General features: G+C 41.1%; 1 protein-coding gene across 1 annotated transcript in view; it reads left to right on the top strand.

Moving 5' to 3' along the window:
• The window catches only part of KDR (kinase insert domain receptor), a 47,164-nt gene that overhangs the window by 14,048 nt on the left and 5,505 nt on the right, over nt 1-27,611 (top strand). Inside the window, exons 8-27 of the mRNA XM_003806471.7 lie at nt 838-952; nt 1,040-1,203; nt 3,713-3,869; nt 4,796-4,919; nt 5,665-5,773; nt 6,621-6,962; nt 9,097-9,243; nt 9,574-9,705; nt 12,782-12,888; nt 13,313-13,448; nt 13,819-13,923; nt 15,245-15,358; nt 15,923-16,011; nt 16,632-16,785; nt 18,871-18,968; nt 21,501-21,623; nt 21,777-21,888; nt 22,105-22,204; nt 22,610-22,715; nt 23,825-23,976. Coding sequence (XP_003806519.1) covers nt 838-952; nt 1,040-1,203; nt 3,713-3,869; nt 4,796-4,919; nt 5,665-5,773; nt 6,621-6,962; nt 9,097-9,243; nt 9,574-9,705; nt 12,782-12,888; nt 13,313-13,448; nt 13,819-13,923; nt 15,245-15,358; nt 15,923-16,011; nt 16,632-16,785; nt 18,871-18,968; nt 21,501-21,623; nt 21,777-21,888; nt 22,105-22,204; nt 22,610-22,715; nt 23,825-23,976 — 2,686 coding nt within the window. The remainder of the gene's footprint in view (nt 1-837; nt 953-1,039; nt 1,204-3,712; nt 3,870-4,795; nt 4,920-5,664; nt 5,774-6,620; nt 6,963-9,096; nt 9,244-9,573; nt 9,706-12,781; nt 12,889-13,312; nt 13,449-13,818; nt 13,924-15,244; nt 15,359-15,922; nt 16,012-16,631; nt 16,786-18,870; nt 18,969-21,500; nt 21,624-21,776; nt 21,889-22,104; nt 22,205-22,609; nt 22,716-23,824; nt 23,977-27,611) is intronic.

The raw sequence follows: 27,611 nt of genomic DNA on the forward strand, positions 1-27,611 counted from the left end.
CAGAAATAAGGAGGTCAGTTGGGAGGCTAATTGCAGTTATCCAAGTGAGAGTTAAGGGGTGGCTTAGACAAGGGTAGTTGAGGTGGAGGTAGTGAGAAGTGATCTGCTTCTGGATATATTTTGAAGGTAGAGTCAACAGGGTCCGCTGATCAATTCATTGGTTGTGGAGTATAAGAGAAAAAGAGTGGAAGATGACTCGAGCGTTAGCATGAGCAACTGAGTAAATGATGGTGTTATTTACTGAGATGGCAAAGATCGAGAAGGCAGTGAGATTTAGGGAAACAGTGTTAGATATGTTTATCTGGAGATGCCTGTTAAACATCCAAGTGGAGATATTTAATATATCAACCCGGAACCCAGAGGAGTCAGGGCAGAAGATAACACATTTAGGAGGTACGTGAATGATACTTTAAACCTGAGGCTAGAGGAAGGTGTAAATAAAGAGGAGGTCTGAGGACTGAGTCCTGGGGCCTCATGGTGGAAGAGGTGTGTGGAGGCTGTCATGGGAGCAGAGGAGAAGGAGCACCCAAGCATCCCTGGGGGACTTAGAGAAAGCTGCACAGTGGAGCAAGTGTTTGAGTTGAGACTTGAGCAATCACTAGGCTTGTGGGAGTGCACTAGCGGGGAGAGAAAAGCAAATGCAAACACAGGAGGTGTGGGAGAAACACGGGAGGTGTGGGAGAAGCTGAAAAGTGACCCACTGAAAGGTAGTACAGGAAATCTTGGAACTGCAGCTACTCAGACCCTCAAGGTCTTTGACGTTTCACTTGAAATGAAAAACTAAATCAAATGACCATTTACAGTAAGTTGACCTTTTTTTTTTAAATTTTCTTCCAGAAAAACCTTTTGTTGCTTTTGGAAGTGGCATGGAATCTCTGGTGGAAGCCACGGTGGGGGAGCGTGTCAGAATCCCAGTGAAGTACCTTGGTTACCCACCCCCAGAAATAAAATGGTAACTACTGGAAATAAATGCAAAGCATCATTTCATGTGAGAGCAAATCCTTTGACTATACTAATTCCTGAGAATTCTTTTTCATAGGTATAAAAATGGAATACCCCTTGAGTCCAATCACACAATTAAAGCAGGGCATGTACTGACGATTATGGAAGTGAGTGAAAGAGACACAGGAAATTATACTGTCATCCTTACCAATCCCATTTCAAAGGAGAAGCAGAGCCATGTGGTCTCTCTGGTTGTGTATGGTGAGTCCATTCAATTTTCCTCTCTGCCCAAGATTTATTATGATACATTGTCTTCCAAATCAGCCAAACCACCATTCCTCTGCCTCCTGCTGCTTCACTCATATCATGGCTGGGCCTGTGTACAAAAGTCATCTGGCGTGGTGAAGCTGAAGTGAAACGTAGGACCGTGTGCTCTGGCCATGTTTGTTTAAGAGGCCGTGTAAATGAGCTTTGTGGTGGTCAAATGCAAGATTAAAGTAGTGATACCCTCGATAGCTAAATGTTGTGAAATAAGAATGCCCACAGGGACAGTTGTCAAGCTAAGTTATACTACCATGTTCCCCTCTCATGGAATTGCCCACCTGGTACACAGATGTGTAAGACCCTTCTCCTTAGATTTTGTGCAGTGCTTCTAGTTTGATATTGTAGTTGATGTATCAGAGATGTGCAGGCACATTCCAACTCTGAAGGCTTTTGAAGTTGACACTGTTGGCTTGGTTGGGAGCTTTTCTTTTTTCCTTTTTGACAGGAGTTCAGGATCTGATTTTGAGTCTGTAAAGGAAAGATAGTAAGTTTTTGATGTAAAGATAATTTGAACTTTGTTTTCTGAAACTGAAAGGTACAAATAAGTGTTTGGAATGGAGTGGGGAGAAGGGTGCCGTGGTCAAGTGAGTGTGAGAGGTGCTAAGGTGATGTGTAGATGTGTAACAGGTTTCTTTATTGCAGGACTTCGCAGAACCTTTTATATGCTAATGTATATTGGTATTCTCCAGGAGGAGAGACATAGAGTATTCAAGGTTTAACAAACCTATTTGACCAGAGCACCTTTTTTCCCCTGAGCAAATTCATTAATCTCTCACTCCAAACAGTTTGAGAAATGCTTCTCTGTTGTAATTCTTTGTTCCCCCTTCTGGTACGGCATATTAAAACTTCAGGATATTTTCCCATGACATTAAGGTGCTTCCCTACGTGTCCTGATACTCTTCTGTAGGCCGCTGAACTTGGCTTTATTATTTTTTTTCAGGGAATATTTTAAAGATAGGCTGGGTGCCGTGGTTTGCATCTGTAATCCCAGCACTTTGGGAGGCCGAGGCGGATGGATCACCTGAGGTCAGGAGTTCGAGACCAGCCTGGCCAACATGATGAAAACCCGTCTCTACTAAAAATATAAAAATTAGCCAGGCATGGTGGTGGGCACCTGTAATCCCAGCTACTTGGGAGGCTGAGGCAGGAGAATCACTTGAACCCAGGAGGTGGAGGTTGCAGTGAGCCGAGATCGCACCATTGTACTCCAGCCTGGTGACAAGAGCAAAACTCCGTCTCAAAAAAAAAAGTTAACAGGTTCCAAAAAGGTTGTTTAGAAGCAGCATAGGTGTAGGGGACTGGGGAGAGGAGAAACTGGAAAGTGTATAAGTAGGATGGGAGGAGGAAATGAACAGGAAATAAAAACAAAACACGGATAGCAAATAGCCCATTTCATCAGTTCATGAAGCCACTAAATATTTTATTCACTTTAGCAAATTCTCTGCTATATGAAATAAACATTAAAAAAGAAGTCACGTCTTCAAAGCATAATCTGAGGCTTTAGGTTGACAGTGATAAGGAAATAGTTTTGACTTTGGAGTCAAAAAAGAAAGAAAGGAAAAAGGGAGAGAAGAAAGAAGGAAGTGAGAGAAGGGAGAAGGAAGAAAGGGGAAGAGGGAAAGGGAGTGGAGAGGGAGGGAGGGAGGAAGAGGGAGAGAGAATGAAAAACTCAGATGATGGTGGCAGGAATGCATTCTCTAAAGATTTACACCTCCCTTTAACATGAGGTGGTTTACGTGTTTGGGTTCAGAAGTCAGAGTGTCTAGGTTTGTTCCAGGTTTTGCCGTTCATTAACTGAGTGACCTTGGGCGAGTCATTTTTTTCTATGTTTCATTTTTTCTCATGTATAAAGCTGTGGACAGTAATAGTGTTTGTGAGGATTAAGTGAATGAATTCGTGCAAAGCACTTCTAACAATGCTTGGCACATAATAAATGTATTTACTGTGCTATTTCAGCTATTTTCTATAGCCTTCCCCTGATCTCCTGAACTTGAGAGGACAGAGAGAACTATCTCTGTAATACAGATGAGAGGCACAGGATTTCAACACTTCCATAAAGTCATTCAGTTTGTTAATTTATTATTATTATTAGCTTATTGTCATTTTTATTTTATTTTGTTATTTTATTCCTTTTTTTTTTTGGTAGAGATGGGGTCTCACCATGTGGCCCAGGCTGGTCTTGATCTCCTGGGCTTAAGCGATCCACCTACCTTGGCCTCCCAAAATACTGAGATTACAGGCATAAGCCCCCATGCCTGGCTAGTTGTTATTTTTATGAGTATCACTAGAACTCAGGTCTCTTGTTTCCACATCTAGGTGTTCTTCGAAAAAGAAAGTGGAAGCAAAATCATATGCTTAAAGAAAGTCAGCTTTAGTTGCTAAAATCCTCTATTTCCCATTCTTCAAAGCTGACTGACAATTCAAAAGTTGTTTTTCCTATCTTCAGTCCCACCCCAGATTGGTGAGAAATCTCTAATCTCTCCTGTGGATTCCTACCAGTACGGCACCACTCAAACACTGACATGTACGGTCTATGCCATTCCTCCCCCGCATCACATCCACTGGTATTGGCAGTTGGAGGAAGAGTGCCCCAACGAGCCCAGGTGAGTAAGGCCACACGCTCTTTGCTTTCCTGCCATCTTGCATTTCTTACAGCTGAGCTATGATATGACTCCATCCTAAATGGAGAAGCCTAAACCAAAAAAAGTTTTCTCTCAAGAGGTAGCCTGAATCTCCATCCATCTTTCTCTGTGTCTTACATTTTAGGGGATGTCTTTGCTTGGAGTATCCTCCTTTGGGATTAGCTAAGCTCAGCCTTGTTAGGTTAGCCGTGAGGTACACCTCTCCAAACACAGGCTATTTGCTCACTTTGCTAATTGACAGTCTTTGGTTTTTCTCCCGATACCAATCAGCTGGTGAATACCACATCCCTCCTTCTTGTCTGTGTGAAGATCCATCTGTCAGAAGAAATGCTGATAGATGAGAGGCAGTGATAGACCCAGCCCCAGTCCTCAGGGTCTCAGGCCCAGCTTATCATGCTCTGACATAAGTCCAGACATCCTTAGGGAAAAACACAACAACAGCAGCCAACCCACCACCACCCTAAGCAGTCCACTTCCTGTTGTTGTTTTTGAAATGGCCACTATGAGCTTCTTCCTCAGCTGCTGATCATTTCCTTCACAGAGACCATGGTCCCAGAGAAATTACTTTAAGGAGCCCAGTGGCTTATAAGTTTCCTTGCCTTCCTTTGAACTAAATTAACTTGAATTGTCTTGTCGATCCAATTTATGAATGAAGGTTTGTTCCCAGAATAGCTGCTTCCCTCCTGTATCCTGAATGAATCTACCTAGAACCTTTTCCTTCATTGTCAATGCCTATTTTTAATTGGCGCCAAGTCTTGTACCATGGTAGGCTGCGTTGGAAGTTATTTCTAAGAACAGAATAACCAAAGTCTGAATCTTTTCCTTACTCTTGACTCTAATTAAAGAAAAATTAAATCATAATATGCGCTGTTATCTCTTTCTTATAGCCAAGCTGTCTCAGTGACAAATCCATACCCTTGTGAAGAATGGAGAAGTGTGGAGGACTTCCAGGGAGGAAATAAAATTGAAGTTAATAAAAATCAATTTGCTCTAATTGAAGGAAAAAACAAAGTGAGTTTGAAGTTTTAAAATTTGAAAATCTCTCTCTCTTTAATGGAAGGATGGTACAATAATATGTGAGGCATATTGGAGATTAATAATCAAATAGTCTGGATGATTAAATAGTAGCATATTAAGTCACTTTGAAAATACCATTGACTTTTAGCAGTACCATTAACTTATTAATAGCTTATCAGAGAAAAATAAAAACATCTATGACATTAAATCTATGCATCTGTGTAGGGTGATTCTGATTTTATAAACATGAGAATGAAAAAATGTGTATCATATCATATTAAAACACATCATTAGTTTCATGGCTTCCAAAGCCCTTTTTATATAATGTGTGAGCTCCACAGCAGCATAATTATACAAATTGAGTAAATATCCCAAACCTAAAAACCCCAAATCCAAAATGCTCCAGATTCTGAACCTTTTTGAGTGCCGACATGATGCTCAAAGGAAACGCTCGTCGGAGCATTTTGGATTTTCAGATTAGGGATGCTCAACTGGTAAGTATACAATGCAAATATTCCAAAATCCAAAAAAAAATTCAAAATCCAAACCACTTTTGGTCCCAAGCGTTTTGAGTAAGGGATACTCAACCTGCAATTGCATAAATTTGAGAGTGTCCAACCACTGCAGAAGTGGGAATGGCATAGGCAGGTTGGAGTGATTGTGGAGACTGCTGGACTGAGTGCTTGTGCACAAACAGCCTCGTTGTTTATGGCCTGGGATTTGTTTTTTCCCTGCACAGACTGTAAGTACCCTTGTTATCCAAGCGGCAAATGTGTCAGCTTTGTACAAATGTGAAGCGGTCAACAAAGTCGGGAGAGGAGAGAGGGTGATCTCCTTCCACGTGACCAGTAAGTACTCTTCTCTGGAGGTTTGGATTGGATCACTCACACAGTAGGTTCTAAGCTGTGTAATTCCCTGTTGTTTTTGCCATTCATGTGCGTGGCATGGCATTTAGGAAAGAGGACTTGGATTGATCATTGATGCTTTCATTCATAAATTAAAACTTCTCAGGTATCTCCTGGGCTTATGTGAAGTCAGTGCGTCTAACTACACTGGAGAGAGAATGGTTTCACAGATGCTTTAAACCACAAGCTCTGTGTGGTATTTACATCTCAGTCTTCAGAATCTGGCACAGTGCCTGGCTTATTGAGCTTCAGTACATATTGGTGGGCTTGCTGTGGAACAGTTGATGAGGGTGGGCTTTATGGAGGCAATCAGAAGGACATAGGAGCAGTGCCCTCCCAATGCTGCTGATTTTGCCTGTGCATCTTAGTTTTATGGATAAGCTTTAGCTGATTGTGCTGAATGGAATATTATAGCCAGGGCTAATTCATTGGCATAAATGTAGCTTTCATATCATTGAGTGTTAGTGTTAATGAAGACCTAATTTTAAAATTCTGTTAGGATTAGAGATTTTGCTTCGGATTTTTAATATATTAAACATTGCGTAGAGCTCATAGTGGAGATGTGGTAAATATCTGAGGAATTCGTTTACATTCTCAAGTAATGTGTTTGGCCAAATAAGATATTTTGGGACCTGAATTGTCTAGTTTGTTTGTCAAGTTGTAGTACATCACCTGGAACGGATAGAGCTTCATTTCTTTTGGTACTTTGTAGTAGTCTGAAAGCAGCAAGATGATAGTGAGCTGTACCAAGTTAAATCACCATTCAATAACTATGGCCTCTTCATTTTAGGGGGTCCTGAAATTACTTTGCAACCTGACATGCAGCCCACTGAGCAGGAGAGCGTGTCTTTGTGGTGCACTGCAGACAGATCTACGTTTGAGAACCTCACATGGTACAAGCTTGGCCCACAGCCTCTGCCAATCCATGTGGGAGAGTTGCCCACACCTGTTTGCAAGAACTTGGATACTCTTTGGAAATTGAATGCCACCATGTTCTCTAATAGCACAAATGACATTTTGATCATGGAGCTTAAGAATGCATCCTTGCAGGACCAAGGAGACTATGTCTGCCTTGCTCAAGACAGGAAGACCAAGAAAAGACATTGCGTGGTCAGGCAGCTCACAGTCCTAGGTAGGGAGACAATTCTGGATCATTGTGCAGAGGCAGTTGGAATGCCTTAAATGTAGTGCAATTCAGGTGCTATGCAAAGATTACTGTCCTCTAGGAGATTATGTTGTAAACTGGTGCACACTTCTTCACCGAAAGTCCTTGAGGAAGAAAGAAGCTAATAATAATGAAATGATATATCGAAAAGAGAAAATAACAAAACCCGATGATGGAGTAATTCACTAGTATATGCAAGGGATATTAGCTTGAACTAGGGAAACTTCTGCCTTATCTTGGGCATCCATTTATTTAAATAGACAAATATTTGTGGAATGCCTGCTATGAGCTAGGAGAGTGTGAGAAATTCACAGTGGTAAACATGAAGGAAAGGAGGAGAACATAGGCAACCACTGGGAAGTCACAGCACAGTGAGGTCTCTGTGTCCATGAGAATAGGAATTGTTCTCTGTTTTGCTCCCTGCTGTAGCTCTAGTCATAGAGCATAGCAGCATATACTAACTGCTCAATAAGGCACCTGCTGCATGAAGAGTGGGATGATGGGCTGAGTTTAAGACCTAGAAGACTCCATGGGAAGGAAGCTACATTCACTGTCTGTACCTCTGGGTCATCCCACATGATCCAGCATAGCCCAAGGTCAATGGGACGATCACTTCAGTGAGCAGATAGCTCTGTAAATTCCTCCATAGAGGCACTGTCTACCCCTTGTCTAACCGCATGCCTTGTGCAAAAGCTGGGCAGCCATGGCTTTGTCTGTGGGAAAATCAGGCAAATTTGGGGAGCGTCTCTTTGTGCCACTTCTCTCCATTTTCTCCTCTTGTGGTGTCCCTTTCCAATTCCTAGGATATATGTGCCCTCTGTTTTTTTTTTACTGTTAGGAAGGAAATTGCCCAAGTAAATTCATCTATCCCACAGTTTTAGAGGGTAACGTCTTCATCAGAGGCCTTGGCGTATTTGAAGAGGCACCTTCTGACAGACACTAGCATAAAGTTCGCTAGTTTTAAGACTCAGGTGTCATAATAAGAGATAGTTTGGGGTCAAGTCATCCCCAGCATCCTTCAAGTCACACCACATAGATCACATGGATTTTCTATTGGCTTGTCTGGCTTCAAGGTTATGGCAGAATTGAGAAAGAGATGTGAAGTAGGCTCCTGGCCTAGCTGTGCCCAGAAAATATGTGCTCGCAGTTAGCTGCTTTGCTTCCCTAAGGACTCCTAACTTGTTTTCCTAAAACCTATTCTTAGAAATAGGCTAGAATCCAGTACATTTGCTTAGACTTCAATGTAGTATGCTGTTGAGGTAATCTCATTTTGCTAAGTGTTGACATGGATTTTTTCAGCATGATTCCTTTTGATGTTCAGTTGGTTGGGACAAGATATTTCCACAGCACTTTGATGATCTGAAGAAAGAATAAATCTAAAGTGTTCTTGTACACTTAAACAAATACTCATGGGCTTCATTTTCTTTAAATCCAAGACTTCCCTTAGGGTATTGTTGTTTTGTTTGTGTTTTAGTGGAAATAGCACTGAACTGGTCTTTTAGCCTCACCAGATTCTGTAAACAGTTCAACTGTTTACTTAGTTGCAGGGACATGGACAAGTGGTTTAATGTCACTGAACATCATTTATTTCATCTGTAAGATAACGCTAACAGTCCTATTCTGCTCATTACATAAGATCACTAGTGAGGAACACAAATTGTGTAAACAAGTTTTATAAGAATTGCCAAATAAATGTAAGGCATTATTGGTTGAATGATACTAAAATTTGGCACTTCCAAGAGAAATTTGAAGGGATTCTAGGGTATTATTGACTAGAATCTTCATGGGAGGGAAGTTTTCACCTGGGGAGGCTGTGTCTAATTAGAGGAAAAATCCATAAAGGTGACCCTGAACCTTTCTTTTGTGATGGGATTACCAGCTAGTATCACTAATATGAATGCTAAAAGCCATTAATCTGTTTGTAGTGTCCTGACTGACTTGTTTCATTTAACTTTACCCAGTGACCAGTGTATTTTCCCAGAAGTTAATAAATCAACAAGTTCCTTTTTACTAAATTTAAACTGTTTAAAAGTTTGCTGATACCAGAACCATTTCAAAAGTTACAATTCCATGTTCTGTGATTTTCTTTTTGTGTGTCTAGAGCGTGTGGCACCCACGATCACAGGAAACCTGGAGAATCAGACGACAAGTATTGGGGAAAGCATCGAAGTCTCATGCACGGCATCTGGGAATCCCCCTCCACAGATCATGTGGTTTAAAGATAATGAGACCCTTGTAGAAGACTCAGGTAAATAGAATTTGGCTATCACTCTTGGGTTGCAGAACTTTCCCAGGGATGTTATCTAAAAAGCCATATTATTTCTTGATGTAATGTAGAAAAAAAGCAGTATTGGTGTCCATGACCTGGCTCATTTCACAGACTTAGAATTGGAGTATGGGGCCCTGTTGAATTTTCATGAAAGCCATATAGATTAGTCAGCAGTAGATCCCATGTGACTCTACAGAGTTAGATAATAGAACAAGATGAAGGGCAGCATTTATATTTTCTAAATTTCCCTGAAAAACTTCACAGACTACATCATCATAAATGAGAATGATCGTTTTCTTCCTCTGTTAGGCATTGTATTGAAGGATGGGAACCGGAACCTCACTATCCGCAGAGTGAGGAAGGAGGACGAAGGCCTCTACACCTGCCAGGCATGCAGTGTTCTTGGCTGTGCAAAAGTGGAGGCATTTTTCATAATAGAAGGTCAGTGGGATAAAAAAAAATGTGGTACATATACACCATGGAATGCTATGCAGCCGTAAAAAGGAATCTGATCATGTCCTTTGCAGCTGCATGGATGGAGCTGGAAGCCATTATCCTCAGCAAACTAACACAGGAACAGAAAACCAAACACCACACATTCTCACTTATAAGTGGGAGCTGAACAATGTGAACACATAGACACAGGGAAGAGAACAACACACACTGGGGCCTACTGTGGGGTGGGGAGAAGGAGAGCATCAGGAAAAATAGCTAATGCATGCTGGGCTTAATACCTAGGAGATGGATTAATAGGTGCAGCAAATCACCATGGCACATGTTTACCTGTGTAACAAACCTGAGCATTCTGCACATGTACCCCGGAACTTAAAAGAAAAGAAGGTCAGTGGGAAGTCATAGATACATCCTGTGGTTTTTGAAGATTAGTTTGTATCTTATAGACACACATTCACTTTGAGTAGGGCAACGACAGATGATTTTTAATATTCTTTGTACTTTGTAAATTTTCTCAGTGAGTATGTATTCTTTTAACCAGCAAACATAATTAATGTTGTTATAATTCTGCTTGCATCACATTTCCTATTCCTGCAGTTCTTATTGTGGAAAAATTCTTAATCAGGCAGGATGAATAGCCTCTTCTCCCTGATTCCGTCTTTGTTTGAATGGCTTGATTAACTTATAGAAATGATGCCTTTATATTTATTTGGAAAAACATTAGAATTGCTGCCTAATCATGGCAGTCAATGCTATCCAGATAGTCACAAGGATTCCGAGTTTTAATTGGACTAGAGATAATTAAGATTCACTTGTGAACAATAGACCATTGCTCTTCTGACATGGAAAATTTTTGGTTTTTATCTCAATACGTGTGTATGCAGAAGTGATGTGAAATCTGTCATTTTCTTAGCTAGGAAAAGTAATTTGTGGCAGAATATTTTATCTTAAGAAGTATATTCCTATGGCTTTTTTTTTTATAGCCCACCAGGGAAAGAATAAAACTGTGTTGTGGGGTAAAAGAATGGTATGCAAGGGTAAGAAAGAAGTATGGTGATAGAAGGGATCGATGGATTTCTATGAACTCATCCTAACTTGTCTCTCAAAGTCTAGATTTTGGTCCCTTTACTCTGCCAAATCTATGATGCCAAGTATTGCATCGAGATATGTTGACATATTTTCAAATGTATAAGCTTATTAGCATTTCATAAACTACACTTGCAAATAAAGATTTCAAAGACCATGGCAGTTTTGTCATTTCCAAAGTGATTCATGTTTTAGGGCAAATCCGCAGAATGACTTCTAGATTGTCTCTGATGCTCTGCATTACCTCTTGTTGGTGGCCTGCAGCTGATTACAGATGCCTAACTAGGTAACACTGGCACAGAGATTATAGTTACTTCTTACCTGGAGTGAATGCTAAGAAAGGCAGAGCTAGATATTTAATATTCCTGCTGGGTTCCCAAATGTTATGTGAGAATATTAATATACAAACACATAGAAAACAGACTCTTTGAACTTTTTATCTTCTATGTACAACTGGACTTTTAAATCTGTGTGTATAAATAGAGAATTACTTCCCTAGGATCACCAGAGAAACAAAATTTACTCCAAGCATAATTGTGCTTGTCTCTCAATGGTTAAGTTAACTTTTATTTTGCAAACCAATTTATTACTTATTTTGCAAACCAGTTTCTTACTTGTCTTCTGCTCTCATGAGGCCGTAGTGGGCCATCCACACAGCTTGTGGCCCGGTTTGATTCTCCTTGAACTCTTCTGATGGGAGGCCCCAAGTGATGACTGCTTCCTTATCATCTCTTTGCTAATCACTCTTAGTGGAAAGCCTGTTTCTGTATTTTGTTTCTTCCACTCAGAGCTGTCCTCTGAAGCCCTGAGCATCTGCAGCTTTGCTTGCTGACTTCTAGTTTCCTCTTCTCTTTCCTTTCATGAGTGATTTGAAACTCCCATTACCAGGCCATGCGTGATGTGCTCATCTTGGCTCTTCCTCTTCTCCTCACTCAGACTCCTGCCACAAGGGATGGGGTAGTGTATGTAATGGTTAGTTCATGTTGGACAGGCCTCTTTATCTCTTGACTGAACCACTGACTAGCTGTGTGCCCTCAGTCAAGTAGCTTAAGCTCTCTGGTCTTCTGTTTCTTCATCTGAAAACTGAGAGTTGTTGAGGAGATTAAGTGGAATGGCATATTTAAAGTGATGAGTGCATAGTAGATACATGGTCATTAGTAACTCTCAGGTCAAAAAATTTTGTTTATTTCCCTACTTGGTTTCTTATGTGATCCTTTTGCAAACTCTGCACAGATCAAAATATTGACTATCAGTTTAAAAGAAGACTTTTGTTTTCCTCAAATAGAAATATTTTTTTTTCTCTGTAGAGAATGATCTGTTTTCTTTCCATCAAAGACTGCTCTTCCTCTAAACACTTTCTATGTTTGGCTTTTAAGACATTACTACTCCTATGCTTAATTACTTTAGAATTTTATTGTTGTAAGTTTACATGAGCAATGTTTTGCAAGCTTTAAATTTTCCATTAACAATTCTGTAGGCCAGGTGTGGTGGCTTATGCCTGTAATCCCTGCACTTTGGGAGGCCAAGGCGGTGGGGATGGCTAGAGGCCAGGAGTTTGAGACTAGCCTGGGCAATGTAGTGAGACCCTGTCTCTAGAGAAAATAAAAGAAAAATTAGCTGGGCTTGGTGGTATGCATCTGTAGTCCCAGCTACTTGGGAGGCTGAGGTGGGAGAATCGCTTGAGCCTAGGAATTGGAGGCTGCAATAAGCTATGATTGTGTCATGGTACTCCAGCCTGGAACATAGAAAGAAACCCTGTCTCTAAAAATAAATAAATAAATAAATAAGTAAATAAAAATTAAATTAAAAAAAAGAATTCTGTAGACTCCATTCAAGTTAGGGGTGTGTAACTGTTGTCCTCTAGGATTTTTCCAAGTTGGTAAGCTTGGGATTTTGCTTTAGTGCTAAAGTTTGTCATCTTACAAACAAAAAGTATAAGTTTCCAACTGTTGATACTCATTCAATTGTGTCTTTCCAGGTGCCCAGGAAAAGACGAACTTGGAAATCATTATTCTAGTAGGCACGGCGGTGATTGCCATGTTCTTCTGGCTACTTCTTGTCATCATCCTACGGACCGTTAAGCGGGTAACAAAATAATTTCCCTTCTGCCCATGCACATTGGTTTTCATGATTAATGAAAACTGACTGGGGTTCTTTGAGTTGTTTCTTCCCATTGTTATTGGCTCAATGGGCACATTTTTATTTCAATACAATAACGTTCTTGCCCACTTTCTTTTGGCTGGATCTCAGGGATTTAATTGATAGAAGCCACTAGAGAGGAAAAGGGCTTGGACTGTCTAGTGTAATTAAGCTTTAAAACCTTAATTCTGAGCTCCTTTGGGGGACAAGGGAAACTAGAAGCAGGGTTATAATAGGACCACTCTCAAACTCCATGAGTTTTATTGGAAAATGAGACAGGAATGAGTCTCCAATAAACAGCAATAACAAGCACACAAAACAACAGCCAAACAACAGTGTGTTTATGACTGGAAGGATTGATGTTTTCCAGGCCAATGGAGGGGAACTGAAGACAGGCTACTTGTCCATCGTCATGGATCCAGATGAACTCCCATTGGATGAACATTGTGAACGACTGCCTTATGATGCCAGCAAATGGGAATTCCCCAGAGACCGGCTGAAGCTAGGTGCATTTTCAATTGCTATTAATTTGATATTGCATTTACCAGGCCATCTCTTCCTCCATTAGAATGATGACAAATGTGGTGTATTCAGATGTTGGATTCTGGTTTAGAAATATTAATTCCATTTCTTGAATTTGGATAATCATTCATATAGCCACTTAGAGGTCGGGTCCCTATGTAATCATCCAAAGCAGGACATTTGGAGAGTGAAGGGGGAGTTATTAAATAATTAAGCCAGGACAAAGGAGTAAACTGGACTATCCATGTTAAATTGGGATGTATGGTCACCCTATCTAGTTGATGTCTCTGCGTATCACTTTGGTTGTATAGTAATCCAAGTCTGTTTTCTTGTTGCTGTTGTTGTTGACTCTAGGTAAGCCTCTTGGCCGTGGTGCCTTTGGCCAAGTGATTGAAGCAGATGCCTTTGGAATTGACAAGACAGCAACTTGCAGGACAGTAGCAGTCAAAATGTTGAAAGGTAAAAGCAAAATTATGTGGTGATCTATCTTTCTGTTTTATCTAGTCTTTAAATATGTTGCAAGGCTTGTATCAGTAGCTTTGTGCTTATGTGGGCCTACTAGCCACACATGCAGTCAGCCTAAATAATGCCCTTGTGCAAATTGGAAAAAGGATCCTCCTTTGTAGCTTTATGCCAGGATGCATGGTCTGGCAAGCAAAGTTGGGGATGGGTTTCACCTTCTTGCCTGGTTACCCTTGTGCAGGGCTCAGCCAACACAGTTGTACTTAGTGGTTCTGGGTACAGGAAAAAAGGACTGTGGTTATATTAAAATTGTTTCTTAATATATTGTGGAATCAGATAATTATACACCATCTAGAGACATGGAAAGGAAGAAAGTGGAATACAAAAATAGCATGTTCTCCAGAATTGGAATATGTAAAAGATGTTCATATGTAAAAGATAATTTGCAAAACAAGAATGGTTGTGTTAGAAAAAAATATAATGGGTTATATTTTTTAAATTAAAAGCTTTATAAATAATTGTTAATTCTAATAGTAACGGAATTGTGGTCTGGCCATTTTCATTTCAGGAGGTTAGACAGTAAAGCTTCTTTCTTCAATTGTGATGTACTTTCATTGATGAAGGCAGTGCCAGTGACCCTTTGCCAATAGGTTTTGTGCATTTCAAAGCTATCTTTCTCCATTTGCCTTTTTTCTCTTGTGGCCAAGGGAGTGTATAATTTTGAGGTGGCTCATCAGAGCCTTAGATGTGGACCATGCCTGTGAATTAGTGGGAAGTGTAGCAGTCCATACAGGATCAAACACATAGTCTTAGTGCCATCAGCCTCATGTGCCAACTGGTCTTTCCAGCTGGCCTTAATTCACCTGCACAGATCGGCACAGATTGGCTGGAACATTCGGTATAGCCCCTAACACGTGAAGATATTTAATACATGGTGTTGCTTCCTTATGAGGAAGCACTGAAATGATCACACCCTCAGAATCGTAGTGAACCTGAAATGCAAAAATCCAGTTTTGTTAAAGAAGAGAATCTGGGCATGATTCCACTGCAGATGTATTCTCCTCTTTGCAAAAGATTTCACAATGGGTTCCTTTAAATATCAAACTTTCTGGCTCACTTAAAATATGAGTTTTATTTCAAATTAGAAAATAGAATTTACACTTGACTTTTGAGGAAATGCATGTGGTCCGTAAACTAGGTCACAGCTGTGTTACCCCTGGAGGGTAAGTTGTATAGTGGCATGCAGGGAGGGAGGGACCCCAATTATCTGAAGGAAATGTCCATACCTATGATTTCCCTCTTTGTACTGTATTTGTAGAAGGAGCAACACACAGTGAGCATCGAGCTCTCATGTCTGAACTCAAGATCCTCATTCATATTGGTCACCATCTCAATGTGGTCAACCTTCTAGGTGCCTGTACCAAGCCAGGAGGTGAGTAACTGGATGGTTTTGGTCACCCAATTTTAACATGCCTCTCTGATAGTGTTTGAGGGAAAGCAGTCAACTCCTCTGGCCTTGATTTTCTTAGCTTAGAATACTTTGTGGATTCCTAGGAATAAATATATTTCATGGAGGTTTAATTGGCACTAGAATTAAATTATTGTAAAACTTTCTCTGAATTAAGAAATGTCATGCCACTATGATACAGTTTGTTACTTGTGTAACAGATGTCCAGAGGAGAAGAGTAAACTTCCCTAAAACTTGAAAGCTTAAGGGTAGTTACCCCCAAAATGGAATCATATCAAGAGATTGCACTGAAAAGCAAGTAGATGGGTGGGTTTTCTTCTGAAATTTTGGTTAATCTTGTGAAAATGTGTTCTGGAAAAAAGAAAAGCTACAATATAAGGGGATTGGGACCAGCTGATTTCTACACTCCTGTCCCAATGAAAGGTTGTAGCCTTCTTCTAAGGTGTTTTTGGGTTCATCCCTATATTAAACACTTAGTGAGGAATATGAGTGAAAACCCATTTTCCTTCCTGGACATGCTGCCTGCAGGGCCACTCATGGTGATTGTGGAATTCTGCAAATTTGGAAACCTATCCACTTACCTGAGGAGCAAGAGAAATGAATTTGTCCCCTACAAGGTATGTCATCTCCTAATCCTGCTCTGGCCATGTTATAAAATGAAGGGAAACTCAAAATGGTACAGGTTAGTTTTTTAGTTGAAATTTTGTGAAGAACTTGTGAAGAATCTTCTCATATTACCTCTTGGCTGTTGTAACTTCCTCTTTTACCTTCTGGGGGCCATATGTTTCATTTTATGTTTGTGATTTTAATCTACTGACCCATTACAGAGTGTGGACATGGGGGAGAAGGCAGGTATGAGCGAGGAAAGGGGAGGGCAGAGGGTAGGACATCTCTGGGTTATTCTGTCTCTCCCCTAGCCATATTTGGCCCCGTGGAGTGTAAATCCCTCTGTGAAGAGCATCCTAATGCTGAAAGTGTGTCTGAATGCAACTCAAAATGTGGCATTTGTCACTTTAAGCTAAAGAAGGAGCTAGGCTTTGTGGAAGAAACCCTATTATGCACAAAACTTGCCCCAAGTTTCAGCTCAGAGATTGCATAATCCTGAAATTGATGTCCTCCTTGTCTGCTTTTTAGTAGTTTCAATTATCTCCATGGTTTACTACATTTTAAAGGTTGTAAACTTTTAAAGACTCATTTTGTATTCAAGGAGTTTGTTTGTTCCTTTGCTTTTTTATAGACCAAAGGGGCACGATTCCGTCAAGGGAAAGACTACGTTGGAGCAATCCCTGTGGATCTGAAACGGCGCTTGGACAGCATCACCAGTAGCCAGAGCTCAGCCAGCTCTGGATTTGTGGAGGAGAAGTCCCTCAGTGATGTAGAAGAAGAGGAAGGTACTGGCTAGTGCTTCCTGCATGCTATGGCATGCTCTTGTCAGAGCAGACAGGGTGATAGGGTGTTACAAGGAATTCGATCATGGGAAAAGTCCAATACTACCTCATAATTTGAAAGAGACCTGTATTTCTATAATAGACTGCCTCCATTCTGTCTACCCAAAAGTAAAGTGTGGAAGCCCTAGACTGGGAAGCGAAGCAGGGCTAGCCTGAGAAATCTGGGTAGTCCAAGTGGGCTAAGCAGTCGGCTACAACCACAGCAGTGTTCTTAAAATACTGGTTCAGCATTTATTAGTGAGAGAGGCCACAAGTTTTCTGGTAGTTGACTAGCCTCTCCATTGCCTTGGAGAGCCCCAGAGTGGTTCGCCCCACGTTGCATGCTTTACCTGTGCAAAAGTCTTTTCATTATACCTAACCTTCTCAAAGGCAGTTTAGGAGCCATCTGTTGTTTCTACCCTACCCCAAGCGGCTTATCAAGTCTTCCTTCCAACCATACTTCCTCAGGGGAGTCTTGATAAATATCCTGGCCTTTATTAAGTTATGTTTCCAGTGATATTTTATTTATTTGTTTTTATGTTTATTTTTATTTTTTTGAGGTGGAGTCTCATGCTGTTGCCCAGGCTGGAGTGCAATGGTGCGATCTCAGCTCACTGAAACCTTCGCCTTTTGCGTTCAAGTGATTCTTGTGCCTCAGCCTTCCGAGTAGCTGGGATTACAGGTGCCCGCCACCATGCCCAGCTAATTTTTTTTTTTTTGTATTTTTAGTAAAGATGGGGTTTCACCATGTTGGCCAGGCTGGTCTCGAACTCCTGACCTCAGGTGATCCACCTGCCTCAGCCTCCCGAAGTGCTGGGATTATAGGCGTAAGCCTCCGTGCCTGGCCTGAGTGATATTTTAGTGCTCTTTTTGGGTGGAGCTGTGGTCCCAGCCTAACTTCCAGGACTTCAGCCGGCTCCAGGACACACTGTATTTCTGCCTCCTTCAGAAGGAGCAGAGATAGCGTTGTGGATGTAGAGATGGGTGACAGGCTGGCTCCCCTTGAGGCATAAGTCTAGAAGAATAGTGGAAGAAACCCACTCTGTTTCCCTTGACATGAGGCTACAGAGAGAATTTGCATTTAACTCCTTTTCCTTAGAACCTGAGAAGGTAGTGTGAGGCTGGGACTTGGTCTAGAAGCACATGGGGAGGTGGTCTAGGCTTCATTTAGCTGGGCCCACACTGAGTGGTGCTGCCTCTACCCTGCTCTTTGTCTTTCAAAAAACAGTGGCCAGTGAGCCAGAAACCTAAGAGATTGAGTTGTTGAGAAAAAGGCTCACAGCCTTTTAAATACTTACGAATTTATTACTACAACTAAGTTTTTGTTTACTCTGGTATTTGTCTCCAGGAAAGAAGCCATAAGTCTTATCTGACCGAAGAGATGATTTTGAAACACCCATTTAATATCTTAGTGTTTATTTGTACCAGTTGCACTGAAGTAAATACCACCAATTTACTTAAATTTATCTTTCCATGTTTCTGTTATCTCTCAGGAAAAAACACCCTCCCAGGCCAGATTTAATGTATTTACAGCATTTTTAAAGTTTCAAAATGAATTAAATATATTTCTAGTATTTTTAGTTATCTATTGCAGATTATAGTTTGACTTTTGGCCTTTGTCCCAGGACAAAACCTGGAGAGAAGAGATTCAATGACCCTGAATATTGTTGTTTTATTTTTAGAGTTCTTGATATGAAACTATTGTTTATCCCTCTGGGTACATGACAAAAAACAGTGTAAGTGGCAAATTTGGAAATGTCCTCTTTATTTCCCATATTATCTAGGTCAGTATTACCTTATTCTACCTCCTGGATTTACTGGTTCAATTTGGCTAAAATGGAAAAACCAGTATTGTTCCTAAGGGGTATGATGAAGGCTAATGATACTGGGATTCAGGAGATTTACAGAAGATAGAAGGATTGACTCTCTGCTTCTATTTCCTAAAAACTTAACTCCCAAGTCTTAAAAAGATTATTACTCTAGCAAACTTAGAAACATCACACTAACTCATGGAAATACTGATCTCCATCCTCCTGCCTCTTTGGACAGCTCCTGAAGATCTGTATAAGGACTTCCTGACCTTGGAGCATCTCATCTGTTACAGCTTCCAAGTGGCTAAGGGCATGGAGTTCTTGGCATCGCGAAAGGTAAGAAAGGTTGAGGGGAAATCAGCTATCTTTTCAGATCACAGGTTTGGAAATAAGATGTCCAGTGTCAGCCATTGGTGCTTGTTTGGGATTGTAATTCATTCACCACTTCTACGTCTTTTAGAAGAGCTCTACTGGGGAGGCTCTGTTTCTGCTGAGTAAGAGTGGTTAAGGAGTTCATGAAATTAAGCTGTATAATAAAGGCTTGTCAAGCATCTACTAAGTGTGAGGCAATCTTCTGAGCACTGAGGATACTGTGGTGAACAATCAGGCAAAGCTCTTCACTTTCATGGAGTTTACAGTTCTAGTGGGTAGAGCAAACAATAAGCAATATAAACAAGTAAAACGTGTTGTAGGTTAGATGAGAGTAAATGCTATGGGGAAATAAAGTAAGAAAGGGTTATAGAATACACAGGAGCAATGCACTTGTGTATGTTTATGCTTCTCTGTGTATGTACATCCACTTTAAACAAGGTAGACGAGGAAGGCTTTACTAAGAACTTGACATTTGAGCAATGACCTGGAAAGGGGAGGGGCTGAGCCTTACAGATATCTTGGCATGAGAATCATTTTTAATTTATTTTACATTCATCAACATCCATCAAAAAGTATTTGTTAGGAGTATAATTAGAAACGAGGAAGGACAGGCTTCAGATGAGAGCGATTAAAAGAGCTAAAATTAGAAAAGTAGGCCAAACAAAGGCTGAGATGGGGACGTGACAAGTTACAACTATTCCAAAGGTTGTAAACACCAAGCGGGGAGCAAAGCTGGTGGCAGTGACTCCCCTGGAAAGGATAAAATGTGTAATTTTATATTAGGTAACAATACTTCAAATTAAGGATCAGGAAGAACTATCAGTTGACAGAATGTATTCATGCAGCTTAATGAAGAAAGAAAGACTTAAGTTATATATATTTTTTGTTTTTCCTAAATTAGAATGAAATCTTCAACCCATGTTTTCCCCTTCTCATAGCATTAAAGGCCTCAGGCTCTTTGATGTTTCTGCTAGGTAGCTCGTGTGTTCTTTCTCCCAAGGGGAAGGAGGAGAACTGGGACCTTACAGGTTTTCCCAAAGAGAAAGGCCCTTTACACTTCTCGGAGATTATGACTTATTATTACCATTTTTTTATGGCCAGAATTCGCCACTTAGTCAGGGTTCCTTTTGGGGAACTAGGAAGAGAATGGAAATGAATGTGGGAATCCTTTAACTTTCCTTACATCTACCAGACGATTTCTTGAATCCACTTGGTTGTCGGGTTAAAAAAGGAAACTTTTTGTTTGGGGGGAAAAGTCAAAAATACTGTCTGTTTTTTGGAATTGCCAGTGTTGCTCAATTGTGCTAGATAATGTGCTTCTGAATATGCCTTGTTCAGAGGAGAGTGCCATACAGATTTGAGGTGTGGGAAGGTCAGCAATGCCTGGCTTACATGATCACTTCTCCAATGAGTTAAGAATTCTCCTTTTGGCCGGGTGTGTTGGCTCATGCCTGTAATTCCAGCACTTTGGGAGGCCAAGGTGGGTGGATCACCTGAGGTCAGGAGTTTGAGACCAGCCTGGCCACCATGGTGAAACCCCGTCTCTACTAAAAATATAATAATTAGCTGGGCGTGGTGGCACACCTGTGGTCCCAACTACTTGGGAGGCGGAGGCAGGAGAATCACTTGAACCTGGGAGGTGGAGGTTGCAGTGAACTGAGATTGCACCACTGCACTCCAGCCTGGGCGAGAGTGAGATTCCTTCTCAAAAAAAAAAAAAAAGAAGTTTTCTTCTAAGCCATTGATTCATTTCTTGTGCTCCCCAAGACTCATTTTCTTACAAAATATCATGTGGAGCTAAAGCTGCCGAGTAGTAGGAAGTTAGCTGAAGTTTGGAGGATACAGAGAAAGGAGAAACTGAAAAGCTAAAAGGAAGAGAAAGAAGTCAAGATGAATCTCATTGTATTATTAATGCACTAGAAAATCAACCTGACTTGTGATAGGCTGAAATTGCCTTAATAGACCTTTATAATAACCCAGCACTTTGAAATCAGGGGAAGCCACATTGGGAATTGTTTATCAGAGCCAGTCTGGCTTCAGCTTCATACGGAAGGGGGAAACCAACAAAGAGCACTAAACCAATGAGAGCCCCTTGTTTCTGATTTCCGTGCATTCATTCAAAAAACAAATCCCGTTCTCGGACCTCCTTAGAATAACACGTTTTAAACCAAATATGGGGCCAGGTAAAAGGAATGTGTGGATGTGACCAGAAACACACTTTTTTGTGTCCTAGAGGAGCCTATTTATGACCCCATCATCATATTATAACTTAATTATTTAACTCCAAAGGCTGGGGCTGTTTATGGAATAAGCAGATGTGTGTCTCAGCAAAGCTCACAGACTTTTTTCCTGAAGTGTTGATAAAAGATACTAACCCAGTCCTTGTTAATCAGTTGGCTTTCTGATGTGGGATTTTTTTTTGATGCATGAGGTCACAACAGATGTGAAAGAGATCAGCTGTGCCGAGACCTAATGCACACATGATTCTCTTTGCAGTGTATCCACAGGGACCTGGCGGCACGAAATATCCTCTTATCGGAGAAGAACGTGGTTAAAATCTGTGACTTTGGCTTGGCCCGGGATATTTATAAAGATCCAGATTATGTCAGAAAAGGAGATGTAAGTTTCAAATATGAACCCAGTGCTTGGTTAAGTAACAGAATTAAAACTCCTCGTAGAGAGCTTCAGGACCTGTGTTCAGGAACAAAGGAAGTTTTTTTCTTCAGATATTTGCTAATTTGGGTTCTGAATCCTTGTCTTCTACCCCTGTAGGCTCGCCTCCCTTTGAAATGGATGGCCCCAGAAACAATTTTTGACAGAGTGTACACAATCCAGAGTGACGTCTGGTCTTTTGGTGTTTTGCTGTGGGAAATATTTTCCTTAGGTGAGTCATTTCTTTTTGTCCTTCCATCCAGACTCCAAAGAGGAAGACAAAAGTTGTCCTTTCCTCTCCTGTACTTCATGTCTATCAGGCAAAACTTCTCGGAAGCTTTGAAAAAAAAATAGATACATAGGTGATGAGGATGTGCAAGATTCAGGCTCAGGGTTTTCTATAAGAGAAAATCAAATCAAAGAATGTCTCCTCCCTGTTTTATTCTAGGTGCTTCTCCATATCCTGGGGTAAAGATTGATGAAGAATTTTGTAGGCGATTGAAAGAAGGAACTAGAATGAGGGCCCCTGATTATACTACACCAGAAATGTAAGACTTTAAGAAGTATTCCTGTGTTCTCTTTCTTTGCTTGCAAATTCTCCTTGCCTGGAAGATTTTCCATTATATAGACCTTCTTCATTGCCCAGTTAGTGTCCTGCTTTTACTTTGGGGCCTTTCTTGATAATTTCAAGCATGGAGTCATCACTTCTTGAAAAGACAGTACTTTATTATTCAAAGCAACCAGTTAGTTTTTATTAGATGTTGCTTTAAATGTTTTGTTTTCTATACACATTGAGCCTCTGGAGTATGGGACTCTGTGTCTTACACAGTTTTGTATCCTTATTTAGCATCTCACCTCGTTGGCTCTTTACAAATGTGTACTCATTTAAGTGCTTATTTTCAGCATTCAGGAAGAAAGAGGCATTTAATGAAATCAGTGTTTTGCTTCTCTAGGTACCAGACCATGCTGGACTGCTGGCACGGGGAGCCCAGTCAGAGACCCACGTTTTCAGAGTTGGTGGAACATTTGGGAAATCTCTTGCAAGCTAATGCTCAGCAGGTTTGTCACCTCCATCCAAGAAGCACCTACAAAGAGTACTTAGATGTCAAGGACTTTCCTACTGCCTGAACTGTCTCATGGCTACCATGCCATCCTCTCAGCCATTGAATAATCTACTGTATTCTTCTACATCTGAGTAATAATGCTTTTCTAAAAGCTGTAATTACCCTTTTAGACAGATAGGATTCTAATTTGTAACCCGGGAGCAGACCACTCTGATTTCTACCTACTTATCTTTTTGTTATATTTTCAAATCCTCTTCTAAAGTTAAAACAAAGAAAAAATCTGGTTGATCCACAGAAGATCAACAATGGAAGAAATTTCCAGAAATTTTTAATAAATTCTGCAGGCAAAAATACATCTAAGCTATGCAAAAGAGATGGTTTCTGTCTTGGTATCATCCCAGGTTCTTATAACTTCCACTGGAAGATTTTAGAGTGGTAGTCTTTACTATTAGAATGTTATTTAATCTCTAGTCAATGCCTCTTACTACAATGGAAGTGAATTTCCTCTTTCTTTTCTTTTGAACAGCTGGGGGATGATAGGTCAGCTCTATTTTTATCAATAAACCTTCCAAACATTTACAGATATCAAATAACCCTTTATTTCTTTTTCTTGATGCAATAATATTAAGTTGTGCAACCTTTTCTCAAAAGACCCATTTTCCTACCCATTTGTTGCTTTTCTTTAGACTGTCATCAGTTTTTCCATTGCCTTGAAATGTGGTGGCTAAAACTGGATGCCATGCCCTTTGAAGGGCTTGGCTCGTGTGGTTAGGGCTTTGTGAATGAGTGATTTTTTGTTCTATGTAGCTCCATGTGTTCTGTTGTTACCTCTCGGACCACAGCCTGCTTTCTCTTCATTGTAACTGCACTTCCCTGTGGGCTGCTTACCCATCTTGTTTTTAGTTCTCTCCTTTAATATACCTTCCGTTTCAACAGCTTTTTGTTTCTGACACATGATTTGTATTGTTGTCTTAAAGTTCTGTGTTCAGATATGAAAGCCACACACCCTATGTAGCCAAGAAGTCCCTGTGCCCTTTGTTTTTAATGAAAAGGCACTTGAAGAACTGAAGCCATAACAACAGTCTTCTGTGTTTATTGTTTCAGGATGGCAAAGACTACATTGTTCTTCCGATATCAGAGACTTTGAGCATGGAAGAGGATTCTGGACTCTCTCTGCCTACCTCACCTGTTTCCTGTATGGAGGAGGAGGAAGTATGTGACCCCAAATTCCATTATGACAACACAGCAGGAATCAGGTACTGTATATGGCCTAACATCCCCTGGGGGAGGGTGACTTCAAGGCCATCTCGGGAGGGGGATTGGAAGTGGAAGGAAGACCTTGTCTAAGGCTGCTGCATCCCACTTCCACATAACCTTAGCCCTGAGGTTAACATAATGGGGAATGCTCCTGGAAGAGGGCCTGGGTAGGTGTGCTTCCTCCCATCTGTAGCCCACGCTGCTGCCACAGCATTGCCTTTAAGAATTCCAAGCCCTGCAGCTGCAATAGCTGGAATGCCACCGTTTGCTAATTTCCAGAATAAAGAGACGAGTTTTACAAAGACATCTGCATTTAAATTATCCCCGTGTGTGCTTTTATTAATGTGAATTAAATGGCTTAGGAGAGATTCAGAAAGGAAGAGTTCTGTGCTTGCATGAGAACATGCTTATGGCTCTCTGGCAAGGATACAGAAAGCCATGGGTCTGTGTCCGGAATTAGACTGGACATTGCATCTCAGAAGCCCCTCCCACGTCTGATTTTCAGCATTTTATTTGCATAATGGGATGTCTGGGCTTATTTAAAACACATGCACTGCAGTCCTTTCCTGATTTGCAGAGGGGTTCTAAAGGCAGCTTTCTTTTTTCTCTCTCCCAGCACCTGTGCATAAGGAAAGAGTTGGTGTGGTTTTCTACAATATGATATTAAAATTGCCCTTTACTAAGGCTGGGACTACTTCATTTTGCTTTGTTTCTTTCCTAACCCGTTTGGGTGTTTTCCTGCTTTAATGGAACCCCTGACAGCATGGGTCGAGCCTGCCAGCCCGAGTGTGCCTGGGCTGCAGGGAGGGGCAGGGAGCTCTCTCATGTCCAGAACTTGGCCAGGTTGCCACATGGCAGGGGATGCTAAGGAGAAACTCGTGGACAGTTTGCCCTCTAGAGTCGTGTGGGGCAGCAGAAACACCGATGGGAAGGAAGAAAGCTTAGAAGCCAGCAAGACAGCTGACCGTTCCATTGAAGTCAAAAGCATTAGGCATATTTTTAAAGAACTTTGCCATATATTATCAGATGTTGCCCACATCATGACACTCAGAGTCAGGCAAGGTAGAAACAATGATCTTTTTTTTTGATGTATTATTGAACACGAGGCTCAGTTCTATTACCTGAGGGCAGTACAAACTTGTAGTTAAAGATCAGGTATTAGAGTCAGATAGAAATGAGTAGGACCCCCAAGTCTGTCTTGTAGCAGCTGTGCAACTTGGGGCAAATCATCTACCCTCTGCCTCAGTTTCTTTATCTGTGAAATGAGACAAGGTCAGTGGTGCTGTTTGAAAATGGCTGTTTTGAGAGTTATAAGATATAATCTATTTCTAAGCAGCTGGCCCTTGAAAGCACTCAGTAAAAGATATCTATTAAGTGAGCTGCTTAAAATCACATCCTTGAGATGAATCCAGTTCCTCTGACCCCTAAGTCCATGTTGTTTCCTCCCATGCCAAGGAGGGCCCTCAGAGAGAAACAGTAATGAGATGAGACTACAGTTCCACTCCTGTGTTTACACATTTCCAGTTCAAGTTGAGCCGGCCTTTTAGTGTGACAGTTGTTCCCACACACCATTATTGCCCCCCCCTTTATCAGAAAGCCATTTGATCATGAACTATATTCCATGTGTTTTCTGTGACCAAGTAGAGTGATGATCCGAGTCGGCAGCCTCCTGGCTCACCGGGTGCTTTGCATATGGTGCTGAGCAGGAGAAGAAATCATGTTTGTGTAATGGAAGCACCAAATACGATGTTGGATATATAAAACGGCTGCTAACGTTTATCCCCAGAAGCGTGGACAAATGTGACACCACACTCCCAGCAGAGGCCTGGCTCCTATTTTCTGTCTGTGATTTTTGAATTGGTTTTTCCAGCCCAGTTTCTCTTTTATCCAGCCATAATTTGAAAAATAAAATGGAAATTGGAATCTTTTGTCTGCATCTCCTCTCCACCTCCTCCACCTTTTTTCCTTTCTATAAAATAAAACTCACGGTCACATTTTAATCATCTGGTTTTGAAGAAAAGCAGATAGAGGCATTTGCACACGGCATGCTTCATTCTGTTGCTCTCCTGGGGTTCTGTTTCTCTGGGGAGAATGAGTTGAGGCTGGGGTACTTCTCAGGGAGCTTGTTCTATCCTCTTACGCATTTCTGGCCAAGTACAAAAGCTGAGCAGTCTTTCTCCTTCTAATTTTCAATTCTATTGCATTATAAATAGAGTTGGACAGAGATATCACTGTGGGAGCTAGCCTCATGATTTGTTGCCCCTTTAAACCATTTGAAAAATATTTACTTAGCATTTATTTAGAGAAAAGGCTGAGAAGTGTGTGGGGGAGGGACCACTCATGTCTAGACTTAGCTTTGCCTCTAATTTCCCCTGTGGACCAGCTCTGGCCTCAAGTTTGCATGCTTCCTGCAAGAAAACACATACTTGCTGGGCTCATCTTTCTTTGAGGGCAGTTTGGGGACCATCGGCAATTGCTCTGTCATTTTCCCTGGGAGTTTCACCTCACACATCAAGCAGCTTATCAAAAATTTCTTTGCAGTTCTCTCTTAGAGAAAGGTTTTGGTACATACAAAAGGTTCATTTTGTAATTGTTAGGTATGATTAAATGGCCCTTGTAGATTGATGCTTGGGGCAGCCTGCTAGCTAGGTATTCCTGAGTTTGGCTCTACCATTAGACTGTTTGCAGTGGGACTGTCCTTTCTGCACTTTTTGTCTGTTTCATACCCCGTACTTACACCCCTGACCCTGCTACTGCATGATCAGTGCATGCATGACAAGAGAACAGTACTGTGCACATACTGGGTGCTTAATAATGGCTTGAACAATTGTGTCTGCTGTTTTCTTCTTTCTTTTCCCTCCTGATACTCTTCCAAGGGAGTCTGTATGGAGTAGAGTAAAACAAAACAAAAACTTCACATGGGCTTTAGTGTCTGAAGGCCTAAGTTTGAGTCCCAGTTCTACCCTTTATTAGCCATTTTCTCCCTAATCCTTGACTCCCTCATCTCCAAAGGGGAAATAGTTAAAAGACCTGTTTCTCCGTCTTAGGAGAAACAGATGCACCATTGTCTGTGAAAATGCTTTGTCAATCATGAGAGGATCATGCCATTTAAAAAATTACTGGATTAAGAATTTAAGGAGCTGTCCTTTCTAAGGCAGCTGAATTATTGTCCAAACTCGCCAACCCTAGTTGATTCTATCCCCTAGATATCTCTAGAATGAGCCCATGTCTCCAAACCTCATGGGCATTCCCTTTTTCTAGCCAAGCTGCCTTTCTTTCTCCTAAAGAAGTGCAGTATTTGTCTCTTGGGTCTTATGCCTCTAGTCTTATTCTTTTCAATCCAGAGTCAATTCTCTAAAGGGCATATCTGATCTTGTCAATCCCATGCCTAAAATCCTTCAGTGGCTCTTCATTGCCCTCAAAATAATAATCCAAACATTCCAGTTATGTGATTTTGGATAAGTTCCTCAAACTTTCTATGCCTTGGTTTCCTCATCTGAAAAGTTGGGATAGTAATACTCACCCCTAGAGAGGTACCGTGGTGAACACGTCATGAGATGCTGCTTAGACAGCATCTGGCACAGTGTCAGGCATGCAGCAGATTATCAGCGAGGGCTTCCTGAACAAGTGAATG

The sequence above is a fragment of the Pan paniscus genome, chromosome 3, assembly GCF_029289425.2.
Source record: "Pan paniscus chromosome 3, NHGRI_mPanPan1-v2.0_pri, whole genome shotgun sequence".
In the NCBI taxonomy this organism is placed as follows: domain Eukaryota; kingdom Metazoa; phylum Chordata; class Mammalia; order Primates; family Hominidae; genus Pan; species Pan paniscus.